Source organism: Eptesicus fuscus, chromosome 3 (assembly GCF_027574615.1).
Source record: "Eptesicus fuscus isolate TK198812 chromosome 3, DD_ASM_mEF_20220401, whole genome shotgun sequence".
Taxonomy (NCBI): Eukaryota; Metazoa; Chordata; class Mammalia; order Chiroptera; family Vespertilionidae; genus Eptesicus; species Eptesicus fuscus.
Genome location: NC_072475.1, coordinates 44,002,459 through 44,022,707, shown reverse-complemented (window position 1 = coordinate 44,022,707; position 20,249 = coordinate 44,002,459). Strand labels below are relative to the sequence as shown.

General features: G+C 42.5%; 1 protein-coding gene across 2 annotated transcripts in view; it reads left to right on the top strand.

Annotated features, from left to right (window-relative positions):
* Positions 1–5,623: 5,623 nt before the first annotated feature.
* IGF2BP2 (insulin like growth factor 2 mRNA binding protein 2) overlaps positions 5,624–20,249 on the top strand; it is a 150,767-nt gene continuing 136,141 nt past the window's right edge. For both annotated transcript variants that reach the window (XM_028134000.2, XM_028133999.2), the window contains exons 1-2: positions 5,624–5,875; positions 7,415–7,475. In XM_028134000.2, the coding sequence (XP_027989801.2) occupies positions 5,698–5,875; positions 7,415–7,475 (239 nt within the window). In that variant the 5' untranslated portion in view covers positions 5,624–5,697. The remainder of the gene's footprint in view (positions 5,876–7,414; positions 7,476–20,249) is intronic.

Genomic DNA, 20,249 nt, shown 5'->3' with positions numbered 1-20,249 from the left:
TCTCCTGGGTTGGATTCCATATTTCTCAAATCCCATGTCTTCCTCTTCCATAGTCTTGCTGGCATGTCATCCTCCAGCAGCTTCCCCAAATGGAGACATGTTTAAATCCTTCATATCTTTTATTTTATTTTCCAGTACATTTGTTTTTTACAGAGGCCTGGGTTAGCTTTTAAAAAAATACATGTAATCAAGGATTGAGCATATAAACAAACATATTATGAATAATGGGAGGGAAGAAAAGGACTGGAGGTTCGAAATGAGCTGTATGGGAGAGTAGGAAATGGTGCAAAGGCATTGGACAGCAGAGGCCTGCGACCTACCCAGGATCCACAAACCCTTGCTTGGGAACCTTTAGTTTCAATGACTCAAAAGAATAACAGAGAGCAGGAGGAGGAGGCTGTTTCGTGGGCACAGGGTCCTTCATGTCTTTTTAATTGATGGTCTAACTTGGTTTAGAATTCTAGATTGAAAATCATTTCCATTCCATTTTGAAGGCATTGCTTTACTGCTTCCCAGATATCTTTGTGTTTTAGAAAAATACATTCCCATTCTCTTTCCAAATCCTTTTTACGGGACCTCTATTTTCTCCCAGATGCTTTTATAATTTGATTGAGTTCTAAGTTTCACCATGGTATGCTTTTGCTTTGGATCTTTTGTTCTGGGCCTTCAGCGAACCCCTTCAACCTGAGAGTCACTTCTTTAATTCTGAACCACCCCCACCCCCTCTCCCCCCCATTACTTTCTTAGTTCTCTTTTTCTCAAACTTATTTCTGAAGTGTGGAGCAGATGCTATTTCATGTCTCTGTCTTTGCATATACTGTTCCTTCTGCTAGTCCTTCTATCTTAGCAACCCCCTACTTATCCTTCAAAACCCATTTCCAACATCAGTTCTTCCATGATCCCCTCCCTGACCTTAGACTGAATGAGCTGTGCCTCTCTCCTATGCTCACAGTCTACTGTGGCACCTCGAATGCCACACTATAATCTGTTTATTCATCTTCCTCCTCCACTGATCACAAACTCCTTGAGAGCAGGCTGATGTTTACCCACTTCTGCAACCTCAGTGCCTAACATTATGTAATGCCATGAATAAATGAATCAATTCAACAAGGCAAGAAAAGTGAAAATTTCCTCCCTGCTACATGTCAAGCATTGTGCAAAACAGGTACCTTGGCATACATGTTCATTTAATCCTTAGAGTAAACCTCAGCTGGTCATTGTTTAATCAACAAATACTGCCTGAGGCCCTATTGTATGCCAGGTTTGATACTGGCCAAAGAATAAAAAAGACAAGACCTCATTTCTCCAGAAATTTGCCATTGAGAAGACTTTCTTTTCTTATACAGTTCTTTAAAAATTGACATTTAATTCACATACCATAAAATTCACCCATTTACAATGTATACTTCAGTGGTTTTTAGTATATTCACCAAGTCATGCAACCATCACCACCAGACAAAGTATTTTTTATCTGTATAAACAAAGTTCTGGCCCCAGCTGGTTTGGCTCAGTGGGTAGAGCGTCAGCCTGTGGACTGATAGGTCCTGGGTTCGATTCCACTGAGGGGCACATGCCTGGGTTGTGGGCTCGATCCCCAGTATGGAGCATGCAGGAGGAAGCCAATCGATGATTCTCTCTCATCACTGATATTTCTATCCCTCTCTCCCTGTCCCTTCCTCTCTGAAATCAGTACAAATATATTTTAAAAAATAAACAAATACAATAAATAAATGAAGTTCTGTGTGTATCCTGGAGTCAAATCAGAGGAGGTGGCAGGAGTTGATCAGGGGAATAAATGTATTCCAGGGGAAGGGAGCAGCATGTGCACAGGGGCAGAGCTGTGAGATGGCCCAGTGCATGGAAAACAAGAAAAGTGCAGGAGAGACAAAGTTTACAGGGAGGAAGTAGGTTGGGCTATTTTACAAGTGAGGAATCGGAAGCTCAGAGAGATGAATTAACTCAGCTAAGGTCAGACAATTTCTCTTTTGCCAATGCAAGAAAAGGTATCTAAAAGAGATTACCCTACCACTGAATCATTCCCATTGAGCAAGCAGGGGCTGACACCACCTAATACTATTTTTTTTCTCAAACAGTACAGCAAATAAGCTTCATTTTCCTTAACACTCCTTATATTACCTAGAAACATTGGCCATAACGACCACCATCGTTAAACAAAAACATTTCCACCACAGTTTAGCAGATTCAGAAGGTTATGCTATCAGGAGGAGCTCTGTCCACAGACAGCAATGTTTTGGCCATGAAAGTCCAAGACGAAGCCTTCATATGTCACTGGCTCGTGGGAAGCTAAAATGTGTTTGCTCGTCAAGTTTCAAGTCCCCTGTATGACCAGGAAGATACGGTTCTACTTTCCTGCCACTCAGTTTTCCTACCTGCAAAGTGATACTAACAGATCTTGCCCCAGCTACCTTACCACCAGTCTGCCCAGAAGAATCACTGGGAAACCAGGAGGATCTGTACTACCTTTGAAACTCTTGAGGAAAAGGTCAGTTAATACATGCTTTCAAAAGCAATGTGCCGACTACAAGAATTTCTCCAAAATCTGACCTCAGTTGAACATTTATAAAATCTTGGGTTATTAGGTTTAAATTTAGTCCAGATCAATTTCCATTTCACCTCTGGAATGGAGGTAAAGAGTTAAGGGAACGCATGAGAAAACAGATAGAAAATAAAGTTTTGTCAGGCAGGGGAAATGACCTCTGGATTTCTGGTATTGCATTGGGAGGCTGTCTTTTTGTTGTCCCCTACCCTCCTCTCTTCCCTACCCTCCTCTCTTCCCTACCAAAAGAAACTGTGTGGATGCTACAACTCAGGTGTGGGGGAAACATGTCCTCCATCATCCTTACCATTCAAACCCTTCTGCAGCACCACTGTTTGCAAACCACCAGCAGGGTGAAACACACACATCACAGCAAAGAGCAGTTATTTCTCAGGAAAAAAGTTTGAAAGTGACCCGGTGAAACAGGGTAGAAGAGTTCACCAGAAGCCACCTCTGCCAAGAATCCTTAGATGTTTGCTGCCCACTAGAGAACCCATGCTAAAATGTTTGTGGTTTTGCAGAACCAAGGAGTTGACATATCTGAAAATATTCCACAACAAAAAAAGTTTTACTAAACTTTCAGAGAAGAATGAGATCAATGATCCCTGCCGCTCTCTCATCTCTCTTCTAGAACTCTTGAATTACTGGATATAAAACGTGCAAACATAAAGATGACCATACCAGTTAGGGCATCTGTGTTAAAAACCTGATGACAGTCTGTCCTCTTGTCCCCTCCCCCAATCTGCTGAAATTTATGCACACACAGCAGTTTTCATTTGTGATTCTCCACTAAGTTTTAGTAGGGAAGCATTCATACCCAGCTCATCTATTAGTTTGGGGAATAATGGCCACTCCCAACCTCTGGAGCAGTAAAATCCAATTCCTTTTCTAGAGAGAGTAAATATGTGAATATTTGAAACCAAAGCAACTGCAAATGTCTAGGTGAGAATGAATACACTGTTTCCTCCTCTGGATACATAATTACTTAAGGAGTCTCCTTCCCCAAAAGAAAGCATTTTAAAGCTCACAAGTTTCTGGGGGAAAGAAAAAAAAAGCACCAAATGCATGTCCACTGCGTCTCAACACACTACTCAGCTATCTTTCATGTAGCCCTTACAACAACCCTGCCAACGGTTGGTTGTTCTATCCTCTTTCTATAGATGAAGAAACATAGGCTCAAAAATGCTGGAACATTCCAGGAAACGCGGCTGGGGGCAGAGAGGAGGAAGATCTGAGCCCTAAGCAGATAGGCCTTGCACCTGACAGTGTTTTCGGGACAAGAATCACCTGGCAGTACTTGTGGAAAAGACAAAATCCAGGGTCACAGAGTCAGTCTTTAGCGTCCAAGGAACGTGTTTTTTTCTTTTCTTTTTTAAAAAAAGGAACCATGCTCCCTCCGCCCCACTCATCAACAGGAAAGCTTGGGAAAGACAGTACTTCACAACCCAGCCAGGAGATTCGAATCTGTTCCATCCCTATATTTGCGGCTTCTCCACCAAGAGACCCTTTAAAAAAAACACATCTCTCTGTCAAACCACCTCTCCTAAGCGCCCCCCGCCCCCGCCCCCCCCCCCAATTCCAGATCTTGGAATCTCCTTCTGTCCCTTCACCTCTGAATCCTGCCAATTTTTTTTTTCTTTCTTGTAATATTTCATTTCCTGGCTGGGACTGGGCTCTAACCAGCAGACTTCCAGCCGGGCCTCGGAACTCGCGGCGGTCTCCAGTCTGTCTGGCTCCTTCCCAAGACCCTCGGCTCGGGCAGCTCTCATCCCAACCCTGCCTCTTCCGTCGGTCACGTTTTTTCCTCCGCTTGCAAGGACCTCCCGCCTCTCCCAGCCCTTCCCAGGTTCGGGGAACTCCTACACAGCCTGAGCGCCTCCGCTCCAGCTCTGGGACTGAACCCTGCCTCGCAGCGGGCTTCGTCCTCCCGGCCGCAGCCCCTGTCCCCTCCCCGCTCGCCTCCCCACCCTCCACCTGGCTTCGCCCCGGCCGCCCCGGGAGCCTTCGGCACTTCCCAGAATAGAGAGCAGCTGCTAACGTCAGGCCGCCCCCCGCTGCGGGGTTCCCGGCGCACCCAGTGCGGGCGGAGGGGGTGTGATTCCGCTCCGGCCTTCCGCCTCCCCACACGGGCCGGGAAACTGAGGCCCAGGGCCAGGGGGACTTCCACGGGGTGCAGAGGACGTGAGGGCCGACCGGTCCAGAGCCCCAATCGCCCCGACTCCCGTCCGCGATCCCTCGACCACACGCGCCGCTGGAGAGCTGGGCGGGGAGCGGGTCTCGGAGCGAGCGCTCCGCCCAGGAACGCGCAGGGCGCCAGACCCGACCAACTCGCCGCGAGAAAGTTGTTGTCTCCCAGCCTGTACTCGCCTCTCACCTCAGAGACACACCTTCCCGCTGGCCCTGGCACCCGCGCTCGCACATCCGGTCCACCTTGCGCACACCCCTTTCCACGCGCTCCTACGGGCTCTCCCTCCCACGCTCGCGGCTCCCAGCCGCTCCCCCGCGCCCCCTCGCGCACTCCCACCCGCCCCGGGCGCGCCTTCCCCGCCCCGCCGCTCGCCGGTCCCCGCGCCGCGCCCGCCGGGGTTCTGGCGCCCGGGAGCCCCACTCCTGGGCTGCGACCCGCTTCCGCCCGCCGGGCGCGGGGCAGAAATCCGGGGAGGCGCGCGGAGCGCTCCGAGCGCGAGGCCAGGGGCGCACGGCGCTGGGCGGGGAGGGGGCGCGCGCTCGCTCGCTCGCTCACTCTCGGCTGCGCACACGCCGGGACAAACTCTCTCACAGACACTAGCGGGGTGCGCTGCTGCCGCCGCCCGCCGCTGCTCCTCCTCCCACCGCCGCCTCGAGAGGGAGAGAGAGGGAGGCAGAGAGAGCGCTTTGTCCGCGCGCCGCCGCCCGGCCCGGGACTCTGCCCCGAGGAGGGAGCCGCGCCGAGTCCCCGCCTCCGCCTCTGCCTCTGCCCCCGGGCGGGCCGGGCGGCCGCGGTGGGGGGAGCCAGGGTGAGGGTGGGGGTGGGTGGCGGGCGGGCGGAGGGCGGGGAGGGGGGGAGGTGGAGGAGGAGGAGGAGAGACGAGGGTAGCGGAGGAGGCGAGGAGTGCCGGGTACCGGGCCGGGGGAGCCGCGGGCTCTCGGGGAAGACGCGGATGATGAACAAGCTTTACATCGGGAACCTGAGCCCCGCCGTCACCGCCGACGACCTCCGGCAGCTCTTCGGGGACAGGAAGCTGCCTCTGGCGGGACAGGTCCTGCTGAAGTCCGGCTACGCCTTCGTGGACTACCCGGACCAGAACTGGGCCATCCGCGCCATCGAGACCCTCTCGGGTGAGCACTCGGCGCTGTCCCCCTCCCCCTGCCTCTCCCAGCTCCAGCCCGGACGGCGCCCGGAGAGGCCGAGCCCGGCGGGCGGCGCCCGGCGGGGGCTCCCGTGCCTGCACGCTCACTTCCACGCCGCGGACCCTCAACTCTGACCGCCGCTCCCCTCCCCCACAGCTCGGACCCACTCCTTGCCCTCCAAGCCGCAGCCCACGGGCGACCCCGGTGCGGCTCCGAGGGTCCCCGATGCTCGCTCGCTCTCTGGAGGGCACCCTCGTTCCCCCGGCTCTCCGAGCTGCTCTCCAGAGTTTCCCCACCCCCATCCTTAGAGAGTCCCCGTCCCCCCCACTTCACTGACCTTCCCGTCCACCCCCTTTGTCAGGGACCCCCCCAAATCCTGCATCTCCTCGCTTGATCGGACCTTATCCCTTCCCGTGCCTCGTGCCCAGGACCTTCTGCCTTCTGGCGTCCCTGAGCCGCACTCCCCTTTCGAGCCCCCTCCCCACCTAGCCCCGCGGTCCCCCACTTTCGGCACCCCCTCGGCGCCATCCTGATGGCCCTCTCTGAAGTTTTGAGGCTCCCTCAGCCCCAGCTCCTGAACGACGGCACATCTCTCTCGGTCCTCTCCCGAACCTCAGTTGCCTCTCGCTCGTCTCTCAAGCGCTCCTATTTTTCTCTGAATTTTTTGTCCGATTTTATTGAGAAGAACTCGAGGCGGGGGGCTTTCCGCCGCCTGTCCCCCCGCCTCCCGCTCGGCCAGAAGCACCTTTTTACGAGGTGCCCTGTCTCAACTCGGTGGGGGCCCGGGCTGAGAACCGGGAAAGAGGAGACCGGGGGGCCCCGCGAGCGCGCTGGAGCCCAGACGGGAGACGGAGAGCGACACACACCCGCGCGCGCGCGCGCGCGCACTCCCCAACTCTCCCTCCCGCACACGCACCGCCTGGAGCTGCGCTCGCCCCCAGACCACAAGCCTGCGCCCCACGAACCCGGGCCGGGCCGGAGCCCCTTCCCCACCAGCGCGCGGAGTGGGGGCGGGGCGGCGGCGAGGCCAAGGTGACACCCAGAAGCCCGCGGGGACTAGCCTCTCGCAGGAGTGGACCCCGGGGGGCTTCTGCGCGTCTTCTGGGGGCCGAGAGGAGGACTAGGCTGGGAGGGGAGCGCTGCGGAGGCTTCGGGACCCCGGGTAGCATAATGGAGAGGTGGGGGCCGAGGGAAACGCGGCCGCGCCAGCCCTGCAGCTTGAGTTTCAAATGAGCTCATCCTTTCAAATTGGCGCCGCTCTTTATTAAATTTGTTTTCCCGGTAATGCCACCCACAGCTATACCTGGGGTCGGATTCTGGCTCACGCCCTCCCCATTTCGTCCCCAGAGCCGGGGCGCCCATCTTTCTTCCCACTGGGAACCAAGTTTGCCCAGCTGGAGCCGGTAGGAGACCCATTGAGGGCACCCGAAGGCGGAGCCCGAGCGCGGAGTTCTGTGCGTGCTCCTCCTAGACCCCCGCCGGTTTCCTACCAGGAAGGTTCTGAGTGCTTTAATTTCTGTTTTAAAGGTAAAGTGGAATTGCATGGGAAAATCATGGAAGTTGATTACTCAGTCTCTAAAAAGCTCAGGTAAATATATTTTGCTTAGTTATTTTGTGATTGGGCTTACGTATAAGTAAAAAACACACTCCGTTTTTAAAAATGTGCTTTTGTAATTTTGTAAAAAGGCATTTGTTTTGTATTGGATATAACATAGTTTAGAAGGTTACATTATTTACTTTCATTATATAAGGTGTTTACTGGTCTTGGAAAATATCTGGTGCCTTACTGGGAGTGGTGTGTGTGTGTGTGTGTGTGTGTGTGTGTATCGAGCACTAGCTGTGTTAAATTTTGAAGGGACTGTTGAACTTGTTTGTCAAAACTTGCCTCCCACCCCTACCCCCAGCACAATGGCAACAAATGCTTGTCAAGACTTCCTGTGAGATGTTAAGAGTAAACATTTACTGTGTCAGCTAAATTGCTTAACCAAACTTAGCAATTAATTAGTTTTCTTTTTTAGATAGCTTAATGTTGAATAATAAAAATAATTCAGTAAGGGGGTCAATATTTTGCATAGTACTCTAAAGAAGTGGGTTGTTTGGATTGGATAGCAGTTAAAAGCCAGACTTTTGTAGTCACTGTGACTGCTGAATATTGCTTCTGAGCGCTTTGTTGTTGCTGTTGCTTTTAAGATATGTTTGAGGCTAACCAAGTATCACTATGAAATCTATAGTTATATTTAAGTGCACTGTTAATGAAGGAGTAAAAAGGTTTGTGGAGGTTGGAATTCTCCTGTGATTTGCTTACATGAGAAATGTCTGTCCATAAGGAGAGAATGAACAACATCTTTGTTTTAAAGTTCATTGTGGACTTTAAATTTGGACCCTTTATTATTCTAGATTTTTTTTCCTCAACTGTGTTGTAACTTAGTTTGTATCCCATTCACATACATTTCTTCACCATTAGTCATTAAGTAGCTGAATTGGAGAGAATCTAAGTCTTTGATTTACTATCTTTAAAATCTGTGATACTCAATAATGTAACCATTTACTTGATTTTTGCCAGGATTGAATAGATTTTAAAACAAACTATCCAAATTTAATGAATGCTTAGATATTTTGTTAAAGAGTTTTTAAAAAATTGTGCACATTTACAGATATGTTTTATCTTAAGTAAGCAACAAGAATATCTTTTGTTTGCAAACGATGCTGTGGCATATCAGAAAACTACTTAATACTTTTTTTAAAAAGAGGTAAAAGTTGTGATTTGCAGTTTTGTGTGTAATATTAAGCTAGTTCTCTAGGAAAATATGTATTCTAAATTTGTATACTTTTCTTTAATTTATTTATTTTTTGCTTCAGAAATCCAGGTTGTAGCTTTCTGATATATTATTTGTTGTAAGTTTAAATTACTGATCTTACAACACTTGAAAATTTGAATATATTGAACAAAGTTTGAAAGAATCACCTAAAAATATTTAATTGGCTATGTTTCTACAAATGCCTAATTGTATTGGCAATATAGCTGTTTGGAGTACTTTTTTTTTAGGTTGTAATTTGTAAAACTCAGTGCTATTTTAACTTTGGTGAGTTGGTGTCTCATTTCATGTTGCAATGTAAGTGAAAACCAGTTTATCTAAAGTTATTAGTATTTCCTAAAACTTCTCACAAGCATACTATTTTTTTGTTGTTCAAAAGGCAGAGATAATTTGCTGGTAGATGGAGTGTTACTTAAACAATTTTGTGGGGTTTATATAAGAGTTCAGAATTAAGAGCATATCCCAGATTTTTAGTATTAATTAAATAAAGAGCAATCTAGGGCTTATACAGCCCTATTAGTGCATGATTTCTTTGAACATGTGGGCGATATGAAATACCTAGGGGGCAGATTAAAATGTGCTGTGTATGATTCACTACACTGAAGATGTCTGACATACCAAATGTATGCATAAGCTGTTGCTGTAGAGGGTTACATCATTGCTGATTGGATGGTTTTAATCTTTTTTTCCCCTTTATTAGTTTAAAGTGCAGAAATTAGTTACTTGTACTGCAGGCTAAGGGAGAGATAGCTAATGAGTGGTATGCACTGAGCTCAGACTCCTGGGATGGAGCAGCTGTGTGTTCTCATGTACAGGGCTCTACCACGGTGGTGGCTTTCAAAAAGCAGGGCACTGTGACATTTGAAACCAACACTTTTATATTATATGGTGACTATTTTAGTGTTCTTGTGTTGCATTTCTATGAAAATTAACACATTAGGAGTAAATTTGTCAGAGTTTAGTCAGTTCTATATGTGGTTTTTGTGTTGGTTGAAGTGAAAATATGAAGAAACCAATTCATCTTGATTGCTTGCTTACTTAAATAATCATTCAACAATTGAGTGCTCATTCTCTTTATATTGTTCTGATTTCTTTGTGTTCTCAAGAATCAGTTTTAATATATACATTCTGAATAGATTTTTTAAAGCCAGTGATACTTTGGGAGATGTTTTTATCTTAAGTGATGAAATTATTGGCATGCCATTTGCTTACCAATTGGGTCTTTGGTATATCAGTTTATATGTGCTGTTATATTAGACAGACTAGATACCATTATTTTCTAAGGTCACTCAGAAATAGAAAACTGTTTTTTTCTTTTTTGCCAAATGTATTTCATTCTTATTAGATGCAAATGGTAATGTGAACCATATACAAACCATCTATTTATCTTTCTAAGTTGAGTTCAGGCTCTGTTGAATAAAAATCTTTGAATCTTTTTTTCTCTATTCATATTTCTTGGTAGTATATATGAAACAAAGATTTCTCAATGAGGAACAAACTGGTAAGGGCTTTAAAGTTTTGTTGAAAGCTGTGGAAGTTTCCTTGATAGAAATTTCATTTTTGATGTCGATGAGTGTTTAGTTGTGTGTGTGTGTGTATACACACTGTATAAATTGTTTTGAACTAAGACATATGCTAACTTGAATGTGCTTTGTAACTGAAGTTGAATGATTCTGTAAGAAACAAAATTTTGAAAAATGCAGTTTCTGCCCACTTCTAGGAAATAACTAATTGGTGCTAGACTTGCTTTCATTGAGATGGTGTGAATACTGTGAGGTAGTGTAGGAAAAAGCTATGAATTTGTCTTTCATGACTTAAAAATCAGTAATTGTGTTCTCTCCAATGCAAATGAATTTGGTCTCCTATAGGAATGTTAAAGAAAACAGTATCTCAATTGTATTTTGCTTGTATGTACTACATTGTGTATAGTTGAATTAAATACCAAAAAGAAAAAAACACCCAACCTCTAGCCCTCCCTACAACAAAGGCTTTTACTACATCAATTTTTAATTCTGTAGCGACAGAAAAGATTTTAAGAGGTTAAAATCATATGGTAGCCTCTTCTATCAAGAATTTGTTGAATTGGAAATTAATGCCTGTATTTAATTATATAGGTTCCATATTTGGATATACTATATATTAAGGTAAAATTTTTATATCAAACTGTCAGGTTACTTTTGATTTGACTTCAAGTTGAATGTTTAGTTTCCCATTTTAAAAAAGACTAATAATTTTTTTATGTGATTCTAGGTAATGTCATAGAGAATCACACATTTTTGTGACCTTTAGGAGATAATTTATTAAAATTAAAATGGAAGCAATAAAGAAAAAAATTACTTGATAATTTATGTAATAACATAGGTTTAAAATTCTACTTTATGTTTTAAATGACAGGTCATTTGATGTTTTTACATTTAGTTAAATACTAAAAAAACATTGAAATCTATAAATCAAAATAGATTTTATATACTGCTTGATTTTTCAATTTTCCAAATTCACATCAATTTTAATTTGTATTATAGTAACTTATAAAAGTATTAAATGGCCAAACACCTAAATATTAATTCTAAAAGTTGATTGGGTGGCATGTAATACATTTGCCAAATTGTGTTTTCAAAAAATAATAAATTTTTTTTGTAATTATGCCTTAGTATAAGATGACCAATAAATTATGCTCTCAGAGTTGTTGTTTTTATGTTAACTTGAGATTATCATTTATATAGAGAAGATGAGAGAGATTAGTAATAGTTGTATAACACCTTTTATACATAAAGATGTAAAGTACAATATATTTTTTAAGAAGAAAAATATTGTAAAGGACATTAGAAAAGTTATAACTAATTGCAGGTAAAAGTTAACATTTCACTATTGTTTTGATTTTATGGAGGTAGCTCTGACTTTTAAACTGGGGGATGTGAATAATGTTGATATGTGTGTAAAAGGAAAGTAACTTGGGTACATTTATTAAAAGTAAAAACTATGGAAGTCAGATTTCTACAGGAACTATTTATACATATTTGATATTTTCAACTTTATAAATATTTGCTGTCGACTGCTGAATCACTCTTCCAAGTCTGCTAATGAAATCCTCAAAAGTAGATGAGCAATTGGTCAGAGTTGTTAGAGGATATTATTTAAACTTAAGTGTGTCATCTCTGTGATTCAGTGGGGTGTGTGCACATGGGTGTATGTGTGTGTGTGTGTGTTTTGTTGGGGACGGTAGTTTCAAACAGATGGTATCTAGAGGGAAGAGAAGGAAATCTTTAATTGAGCAACAATTACTCTGGATTTCAGTTATGAAAAGGCAAATGAAAATCAATAGATGTTTGAACCTTGTGACAAAGGGAATCAGATCCAATGATACTTGCCTGAGTGATGCCTAACTCCAAACTCATTTGCATTGGAGGAGGTTAACCTGGTGGTAGCCAGGGCACTGGCACCTTAGTGGCTTCTTCAGTGAGCATGCTGCTGGAAGGACTATCCAATGCAAAACTTACTCTCCTTCCTTTTTGCTTGGACGTCCCCTCTCACTAATACAGTTAACAAGTGACTGTGAAGGCTTTGATGATCTGTAAGCCATTTTTAAGTGTTAGAAAATTCAAGATTTGCATATGCAGATTCCTTTAGAAATTCTATACTGGGCAAGGCAATACATTATTTTGCAAAACAAATGTACTGTGAGAAAATCAATTTCATTAGAAGAAACATAGGATTAAGCTAGTTTCTTTGGAGGATGTTAAATTATATATTTCAAAATAATATTTTTTAAAAAATTCTCTTTAAATATCACCAAAGTGTCTTCAATGTTCTTTTTGGCGGGGTTCTCTGTTCTTAAAGAAGAGAGTGGTGGAGCTTGGCTAAACCAGTTTTCTAAAACTTAGCATAAAAACATAATCTCTCAAAAGTTATGATTAACTTCTTAATTTGAAGGATGAGACAAATCTGTTTAATAAAACATGTCCAAATTTATTAGTCAAAGTTTAATTCTTTTTATACTTAAATTCAAGTTCAGGTTAGTTTGGGTAGTCATTCAAAGCACTATCATTGAAGGAAACATGATAGCAAATAAACAAGAAACACCTACCAGTTAACAGTGTTTCCTCTGATTATCACCATTAAATTTTTTTTTAAAAAATCTTTTTACTTTATAATTTGACTTCATGCTTACAAACTTGTAATTTTCATTTGGTGGCATGGACTGTATGAGTTCTATTTTGGGAAGCAAAATTGCAGAGTGCTCAAAGCATTATTTTTAAGGTTTTACTTTTCCTGTGTTGATGATGGACTTTAGTCTGGTCTTTCCATAAAATAGTGAAGAAAAATTATTTTCTTCTGCAAAAAAATCCAGATACTGTTGATGTGGCTTACAAAGAGGATGGGAACTATAATAACTGTCTCTTTAGTTTGGTAGAGTCTAATGACATACTGAGGTGTAGAGTAAGTAGACCAGAGAAAATGAATGCTGTTGCTTTACTAGCAGACAATGAAGTCCAAAAGCTCAGCATATGTCCATCATTTAATAGATAATATGTCTCCTCTCCAAGCCTCTGGGTCTCTCTAAATAATAGGCTTACAGTTTTGAGATACATTTTATTTGCTTATTCCTGGATTTCCTGGTTATTTATCTGTTTTACATGTTATTTCTTAAAATATGAACATTTAGTTAAAATTTTCCCATTCTGTTTACTACCAAGAACATTTCATAAAATAGGTATTTTAATGAGTCCAATAAATGAAAATTAGGAGTTCTGACACAGGTTTTAGACTTTCTAATACTTACCTAGATTATAAGAAATGTTGTACCTAATGACCAAGAAAATATGTTATGGGATCATTGCAATAAGAATGGTATTTTTAGTTTTTCTTATTAGCATATAAATAATGTGTACAAATGTGTGACAGTTTGCCTTAGGGGAAGTTTGAATTTTTAATATTTGTTTTAAATGTGACCAGAAAGGTTGTTTCATGATTCCATGTGCTGATGGATAAAAAGTAGCCTTATCTCAGCGAGATAGAAGTATTTTTAAGCACCTGCTGCATCTTACATGTATATAGTGCTGATGATGTCACAGCCTCTTTTACACATTCATTATTTCATTCATTTCAAATGAAGAATATCGGACAGTTAGTATCCCCTTTTTTTATAGATGAGGAAACTGTAAAAAAGTCTCAGAGAAATTGAATAACTTGCCCTAAAGCCGCATGGCCATTAGAGCTAGAACTCAGGTCTTCTGAGCTTCAGTCCAGTGTGCTTCTCCTACATTTACAATATTTTAAATTAAAGAAGTCACCTGAAAGTGTTGTAAGATTCAAAGGGTGCCATTCAAGAGTTATGGAAATAGATGAAAATACGTTTGTTGTGAATGACCCATTGCAACAGTCTTATTCTTACATCAGTCTGCGTGATCTATACTTTGTTACAGTTTTTTAGAGAACATAATTGGAAACAGGGGTAATTTAAAAATAACCAGCAGCGTTACCTCCTCCCATCGTCATGCTTGCCCTTAGACAGAAATGGGGGGATGCCTAACTAAGCAGGTTGGACTTTGTTTTTCCATTGCTTTTTTCAGGGTTGCCTTCTTTGTATTATGAAATAGGACATTGCCAAGAAAGATATATCTTTCAGCACCGGAGCCATACAGATCACACAGGTAGCCCTGGTAAATGAAAGTCTAGGATGGGTTCTTCACAGGTTTCAGCCAAAACATTGCTGGAGGGCAGATCTGTGCTTTGGTGTAAGTGTTTTCCTGGCGGCTGCCAGGTCTTGCCCGAGATTTGTTGCCTCTCTGCTTCACTCTCCATGTCAAATATAGCCTTTGACCTCTCCCATGGGGATGGAATGAGTATGAACAGGATAGCATCCATAAAGTTTCCTCAGAGTTCTTCATTAATGATATAATCACTCAAAAACATAGTCAAGAAACGAAGCATGCGCAGTACAGTCCATTTTTCCTCAATTGTAAACTTTGGCATTTATCCTCATTTCCTTTAACTTTTGTGTACACTCATATTGATGATAGTGGTGGGGGGAGGGAGGAAGGAATTGCCAAGGAAAAAAAAAATAGGTGGAAGAAGATTATTTCCAACTCCACAGGTGTTTCATTCTTTAAGTTCGTACAGTTCAGAGTGTGGGTATCACATGTTCTGTGGGATTCTGGCTCAGAAGATGGGAAAAGGAAGAAAGGTGACTGATGTGCTGGGCACTGGGCTAGGCCATCTGCATATTTCATCCTGACCACAGCCTGGAGAGATCTGTATGCCATCCCTTTTACAGCAGGACCCCAAAGCTTCAGGCGCCAAAGCCCCTCCTTCCGCCTGACCACCTGCTGCCTAGAAGCTGTGGCCCTGTTACCCTCGTGGTCCGTCTCATTTGAACACAATCGCAGCACCCCAACAATAAAGTAGAAAGTTTGTTACTGTGTACATAGGTTATGGAGTAACTTTGTATATTTTTCCTAACTCCGAATACGAGATATAATTTACACGTATGCTACTGATATGCAGAGGAAATGACACTGAAGTTTAGTATATTTTTAATATAGTTTAAGAGAAAGAAAACTAAAAGTGTTAGTCATAATTTGAGGACGCTTTCTTGAAGTATCCTATAGTAGAAGCGTTGGTAATTGTATAAAGTTAAAAAGATGTTTTAAAAATATTGTTGTGGCTAAAAATTAAGTGTGAAAAGACATATATGTATGCAGTATGGGGGGGGGAGGGTCTGCATTTGTGCTTTTGGCCCAGATATGTATATTTTTTAATCCTGGAAAAAAAAACAAAAACCAAACACCACACAAGAAAACTCAAGCTTTTTTGTTCAGGACCTAGAATGTTGCACGAAGTTTGATATGCTTTCATTTTTATCTGTGTATTTTAACATGTCTAGGGTTTGGAGAAGGAAAATAAGGGATTCTTGCAAATTACCTTTTATAAAGTGGTTCATCTTATTAACATTAGAAAATTTTAAACCTTTTTGACACATGAAAATGTCAGTGATAGCAAAGGAAGTAGAAAAGATATATATGTGTTTTTGGATGTAATACTTAAACTTATAATGCATTTGTGACTTTTTTTAGTAAATAGGAATTAAGATGCAGTGATAGTGCCAATAAAATGAGATATGTAAGAGTTTTGCTTCTAGGTATAGAGGTGCTTATTTGATAAGAACATGATTTTATGATATTTATTGTGAGGTTAAAATAATGGGTTTTCTCAGTCGAGAACTTCTAATGGAGCTTAAAATATTATCAGGAAAAAACATCCTTATTACCACGTTATATCTTCTCTTCATTCTTTCTCTTCAAAAAAAAAAAAAACAAAGTGAAAAGTATGTAATTGAGTGTTGATCCTGGACAGGTTAACCTCAAACCAATTCATGAAATAGAAGATAATTTGAAAAGCTCTTTTGAGGATAGGCTATTTAGTTTTTTTGTGTATCAAGGAGCCCTTTTACTTTAGTCCCTCCTGATCTTTGTGGTTTTAACAATGGATATTTGGAGGGGGGAAAAAAGGTGTTTTTCATTATTGCAAGGATAAGGTTTTGGAGTAAAATGTTTCTGTGTCTTTGCGTCAGAGGTAGATGATGAAACAATGTAACACTGAAAAAATGCAGTTTAGCCTCTTCAGTTGTGAGGAAGAAAGGAGAAAGGAGGAAGGGAAGGAGGAAAGGAAGAAGAGAGGGAAGAGAAAGGGAAAGGAAAAAGAGAGGGAGAGAGGGTGGAAGGGAGAGAGGGAAGGAGGCCGGCGGCCATAGAAGCATAGGTGACTGAACTTTGTCAGGTAGCTCGGCACTCTCCGGAGAGCACGTGGGAAAGGCCGGTGCTCCCTGACGGTGTGTAGAAAACAGTTAAGTGATTCCAGTGGTGGCACAGGACTGGAAGTCTCACACAAGTCGTTCTTTCCTTTGATGTTTAAAAACTCCAGGAGTACGGGGCTGGCCTGCCCCACAAAAGGTTTTACATTTCTTCCTATGAGGCCCCACACTGGCCACTTCCCCTCTCTGTTCTTCTCCTTCCCCTCTGTGTTTGGGTGGTGGGGCAGGGCTGGAAGGTGCCTGGTGAGCGGGCCTGCCTCCGCCCTGTGCCCCCTCGCTGGCTGAGTTTGGGGAAGCCGGAGGCTTGTGTGTGCTTGCTCAATGTGTTGGAATGTATGGGTTCTGTGGCGTACACTTCCTCGGCCTGTGAAGCAGTCATGCGCTCCTCAATGGTTGTGGGGGTCAAACGTCCTTGTAGGCCTTTGTGAGGGTTGAAAACTTGGGAAGGATTTTCCCAGGCCTGAAAGATTCCCCACTCCCACCCCCCCTACCCTCCACAGTGCAATTTGTATTTATTCTCTGTGAAGGGAAAACACATCTTGTTTTTTTTTTTTTCTTTTGAATCATTGAGGGATAGAGAAAATATTGTGGATGCATAAGTAAGCTGGCCTCTTCCTCCTGTATCCAGCTGTACTCTTTCCTCCTTTCTCTTCAGACTGATAGCGATGCCTTCAAATCATGGACAGGGAATTCATAAACGGAGCTTTTTAAAACTCTCGGTTGTGTCTCCGTTAAAGATGACATTGAAGACCTTGAGAAACCAAGTTTTAAGCTCAGATATTTAAAAATGTAGGACTTAGTCTTCCTTTTAAGGAATAAAAAGAACAAACTACTAGTTGATTAATATTCTTTGAATTTTTCAGTTAAGATACGTATTTTTAAATTCACATTTTATTTTTATTTTTTCCTTCACAAAGGTTTGAGATGACAAAGGTTCTGGAAGGTCAGTTATTTTAAATGACCAAAGGGACTTAGGTTTATAAAGTAGGTAAGTTTGAAGTGGACGTTGTTTTAAGGGTTATGAAGGACTGGGAACAGGTGGTTGATTCTAATATAATTCTTGATACATTTTATGAGGCTTACCAGGGAAGAGTTAGCACTTTGGTTCATCGATTTTTGTATTAATGGTGTCTATTTCAACAATGATTTCAAAACAATAATTTTGATTCTGAAAATGATTTATGGCTTTAGTTCATATATGACAATTCTGGTCAAGGTGTTGCTATCTGCCTTAAAAATTTCCAGCCCAAAATTCTGTCTTTTTATTTCCCATGGCAGTGCTTTTAACAGCATATTCCACAGAGCCTGAGGATTCTGGGGAGGTGGTAAATTTAGGGGAAAGAGAGAGTGGATGTCTGTACATGGGGGATTCGGCTTCTTACCCACCTTTCAATCAGAAGTCTGCTGCACTCATTGCTGTTTTATATATTGAAGTTTCATTTAGAATTTGAGGTTTGCTGCTTTAAAAAACAGTTAGAAAGCATTACTCCCAGGCCTTGAATCCATTCCCCGGTCAGCCAGTTGACAGATCCAAAGCTCTTTCCTGAGGATCGTTTAGACCCTGCCTCTGTTACTTCTGTATGCCCTTCTTTTGGAATGGCCTTCCATCTCCTGTCACCTTCACTTTAGTAACAGATGTTTGCTTTGCCAACTACATGCCAGACGACTAAATCTGTAGGTTTTTCTACAATCAGCGGCGCAGCGTGCTTGCCCTCAGGAACTTTCCCGGGAACTCCTTGGCCAATGACTGTCCTCCAGCTCTTGGCCAGAGCCATTGGAGTCGACTGCCTTTGAGGACTGAGGGATCTGGTGACATGGGAGCTGTGTTGGGGTTTCACAGGGGTGATCTTCAAGATATTTTCAACTGGTTATTACGGATGGCCAGCACATCAGCAGGGACGTGAGCCATTGTTCTCTAATACACACTTCTTCAGTATCTGTCCCTCACGCATGATTCTTCTTCAGAAACAGGGTATTACTTCCAAACGTATATATTAGTCTCTCAGTGATTTCTTAACCTGTGACCAAGGACTCTTGGGGCGAGTCCTTGAAGTCCTTGGACTTGGGCTTCTGTGTTGTTTAAAGAGCCTCCTGGGTGGTTCTCATGTGCGGGGTGGGGGTAGGCGGCTCCCCTCTTTGCTCTGCTCCATAATCCTGTTCACTCCATCACTCTAGCTTCCTGCAGACCGGCCTGCGGAGACTGATGATTTCATATTGCGCACCCACGTTTTGTAGTAAGACTGTAAAAGAGACCACTGTATAGATAGTAAGCTCCAGCTGACTGTTGCCGGTGGAAATGTAGGGTCAATGCACCCACATCTGATTTTTCTCAAGAGAAGGAGTTCTTATGTTAAATATTGGCAACAATTAAAAACATTTGAGGGACACTGTGAGGGTCAAAGAGGATAGCTATGGGTTGAATTTGGCCCTGGGGTTGCCAGTTTGCTGCCTCTGCCACATGAAACCGTGCATTTCTACAAAATAATGTTGAAGACACTCTCCATGATGTTTAGTATCTCTTATGCTTCAGGCTTGTCTGTGAGTGAGGGAAAAGTCCTCTTGATAAACTGGATAAACTAGTATGTCCTTTATCTAATGATGATAGCTGTTTGGAAGCTCAAAATTAAAATTAGGTCTCAGTTGCAGCAACCGTCCTTGGTCTAGTTTTCTGGAATCATTATTTCCTTCAATACAAAGGCCCTATAGTTTTATCTTTATGGAATGATTTTATTGTGTTTTTGTTACATTAAGCCATCTGAAGTCCTTTTGTAAATATGGAATGTACATATACTGAATGTGCGACAGTCTTACATGTTTGTGTGTGTAGTGTTTCATAATTTTGTTCACGAGCAAAAAATAAGCCTCTGTTTTCATAGAAGAGGCAAAGCATGTTTCCACATCAGTCTAAATTACACCCTTCTCCAGTTAAACACCGAGGCGACAACTAGGATAGGTATTGTTTTAAACCATTTCCTAAGAAAATGTGATCCTCATATGTCCAGCAAACATTTTAAAAAATAAGAACTTGAGTTCTGCCTGTAAATCAATATCTGATATAAGGCAGGTAGTTTGAAAAGCATAGAATGTAGTTGGTGGGAAAATCTCCGTGGTGAAAAACTGCTTTTAAAAATATGTTTGAAAAGTGTTTTGGTTACTGTTGCACTTCCTTGTATTTAAGTTGAGGAAATTGAAGGCCATATGGATTTCACTTCTTGGCCCCGGGTTCAGTAAATGCTCCTTAAGGCCAAACTAAAAGAAAACTGCCAGTAGCCTTTGAGATATTTAAAAAACAAACAAACAAACAAACAACAATAACAATAAACTAACCTCCCCCCCCCCAAAAAAAAAAACACACACAAAACTATTCTGACAGTTGGAATTAGGATTTTCAAAGTGTATCTCTTTGTCCTGTAATTTACATGCAGAATGAAATAGCTCATTAGTAACCGCGATAAGCATGTCTGCAGGAGGTAAGTTAGCAAGTCTTCTCTGGTCAGGCATAATAGAGACGCATCCAGGGGTGTAGGCCTCAGGTTTTCACTGGGCTCCCCTCGTTTGTGATGGATCTAAATTTCAGTTCCACAGAAATAGCCAGCTCTATTATTTGGACTTGAATGCCTTGAATAGTAGACATAACTTCTCATTAAATATTTTTGGATGAATTAAAATTAAAGGCATAATAAGATATCATTAATAATTTACTTTTATTTCCCTCTTTTTTCTTCTTTATTTTAAA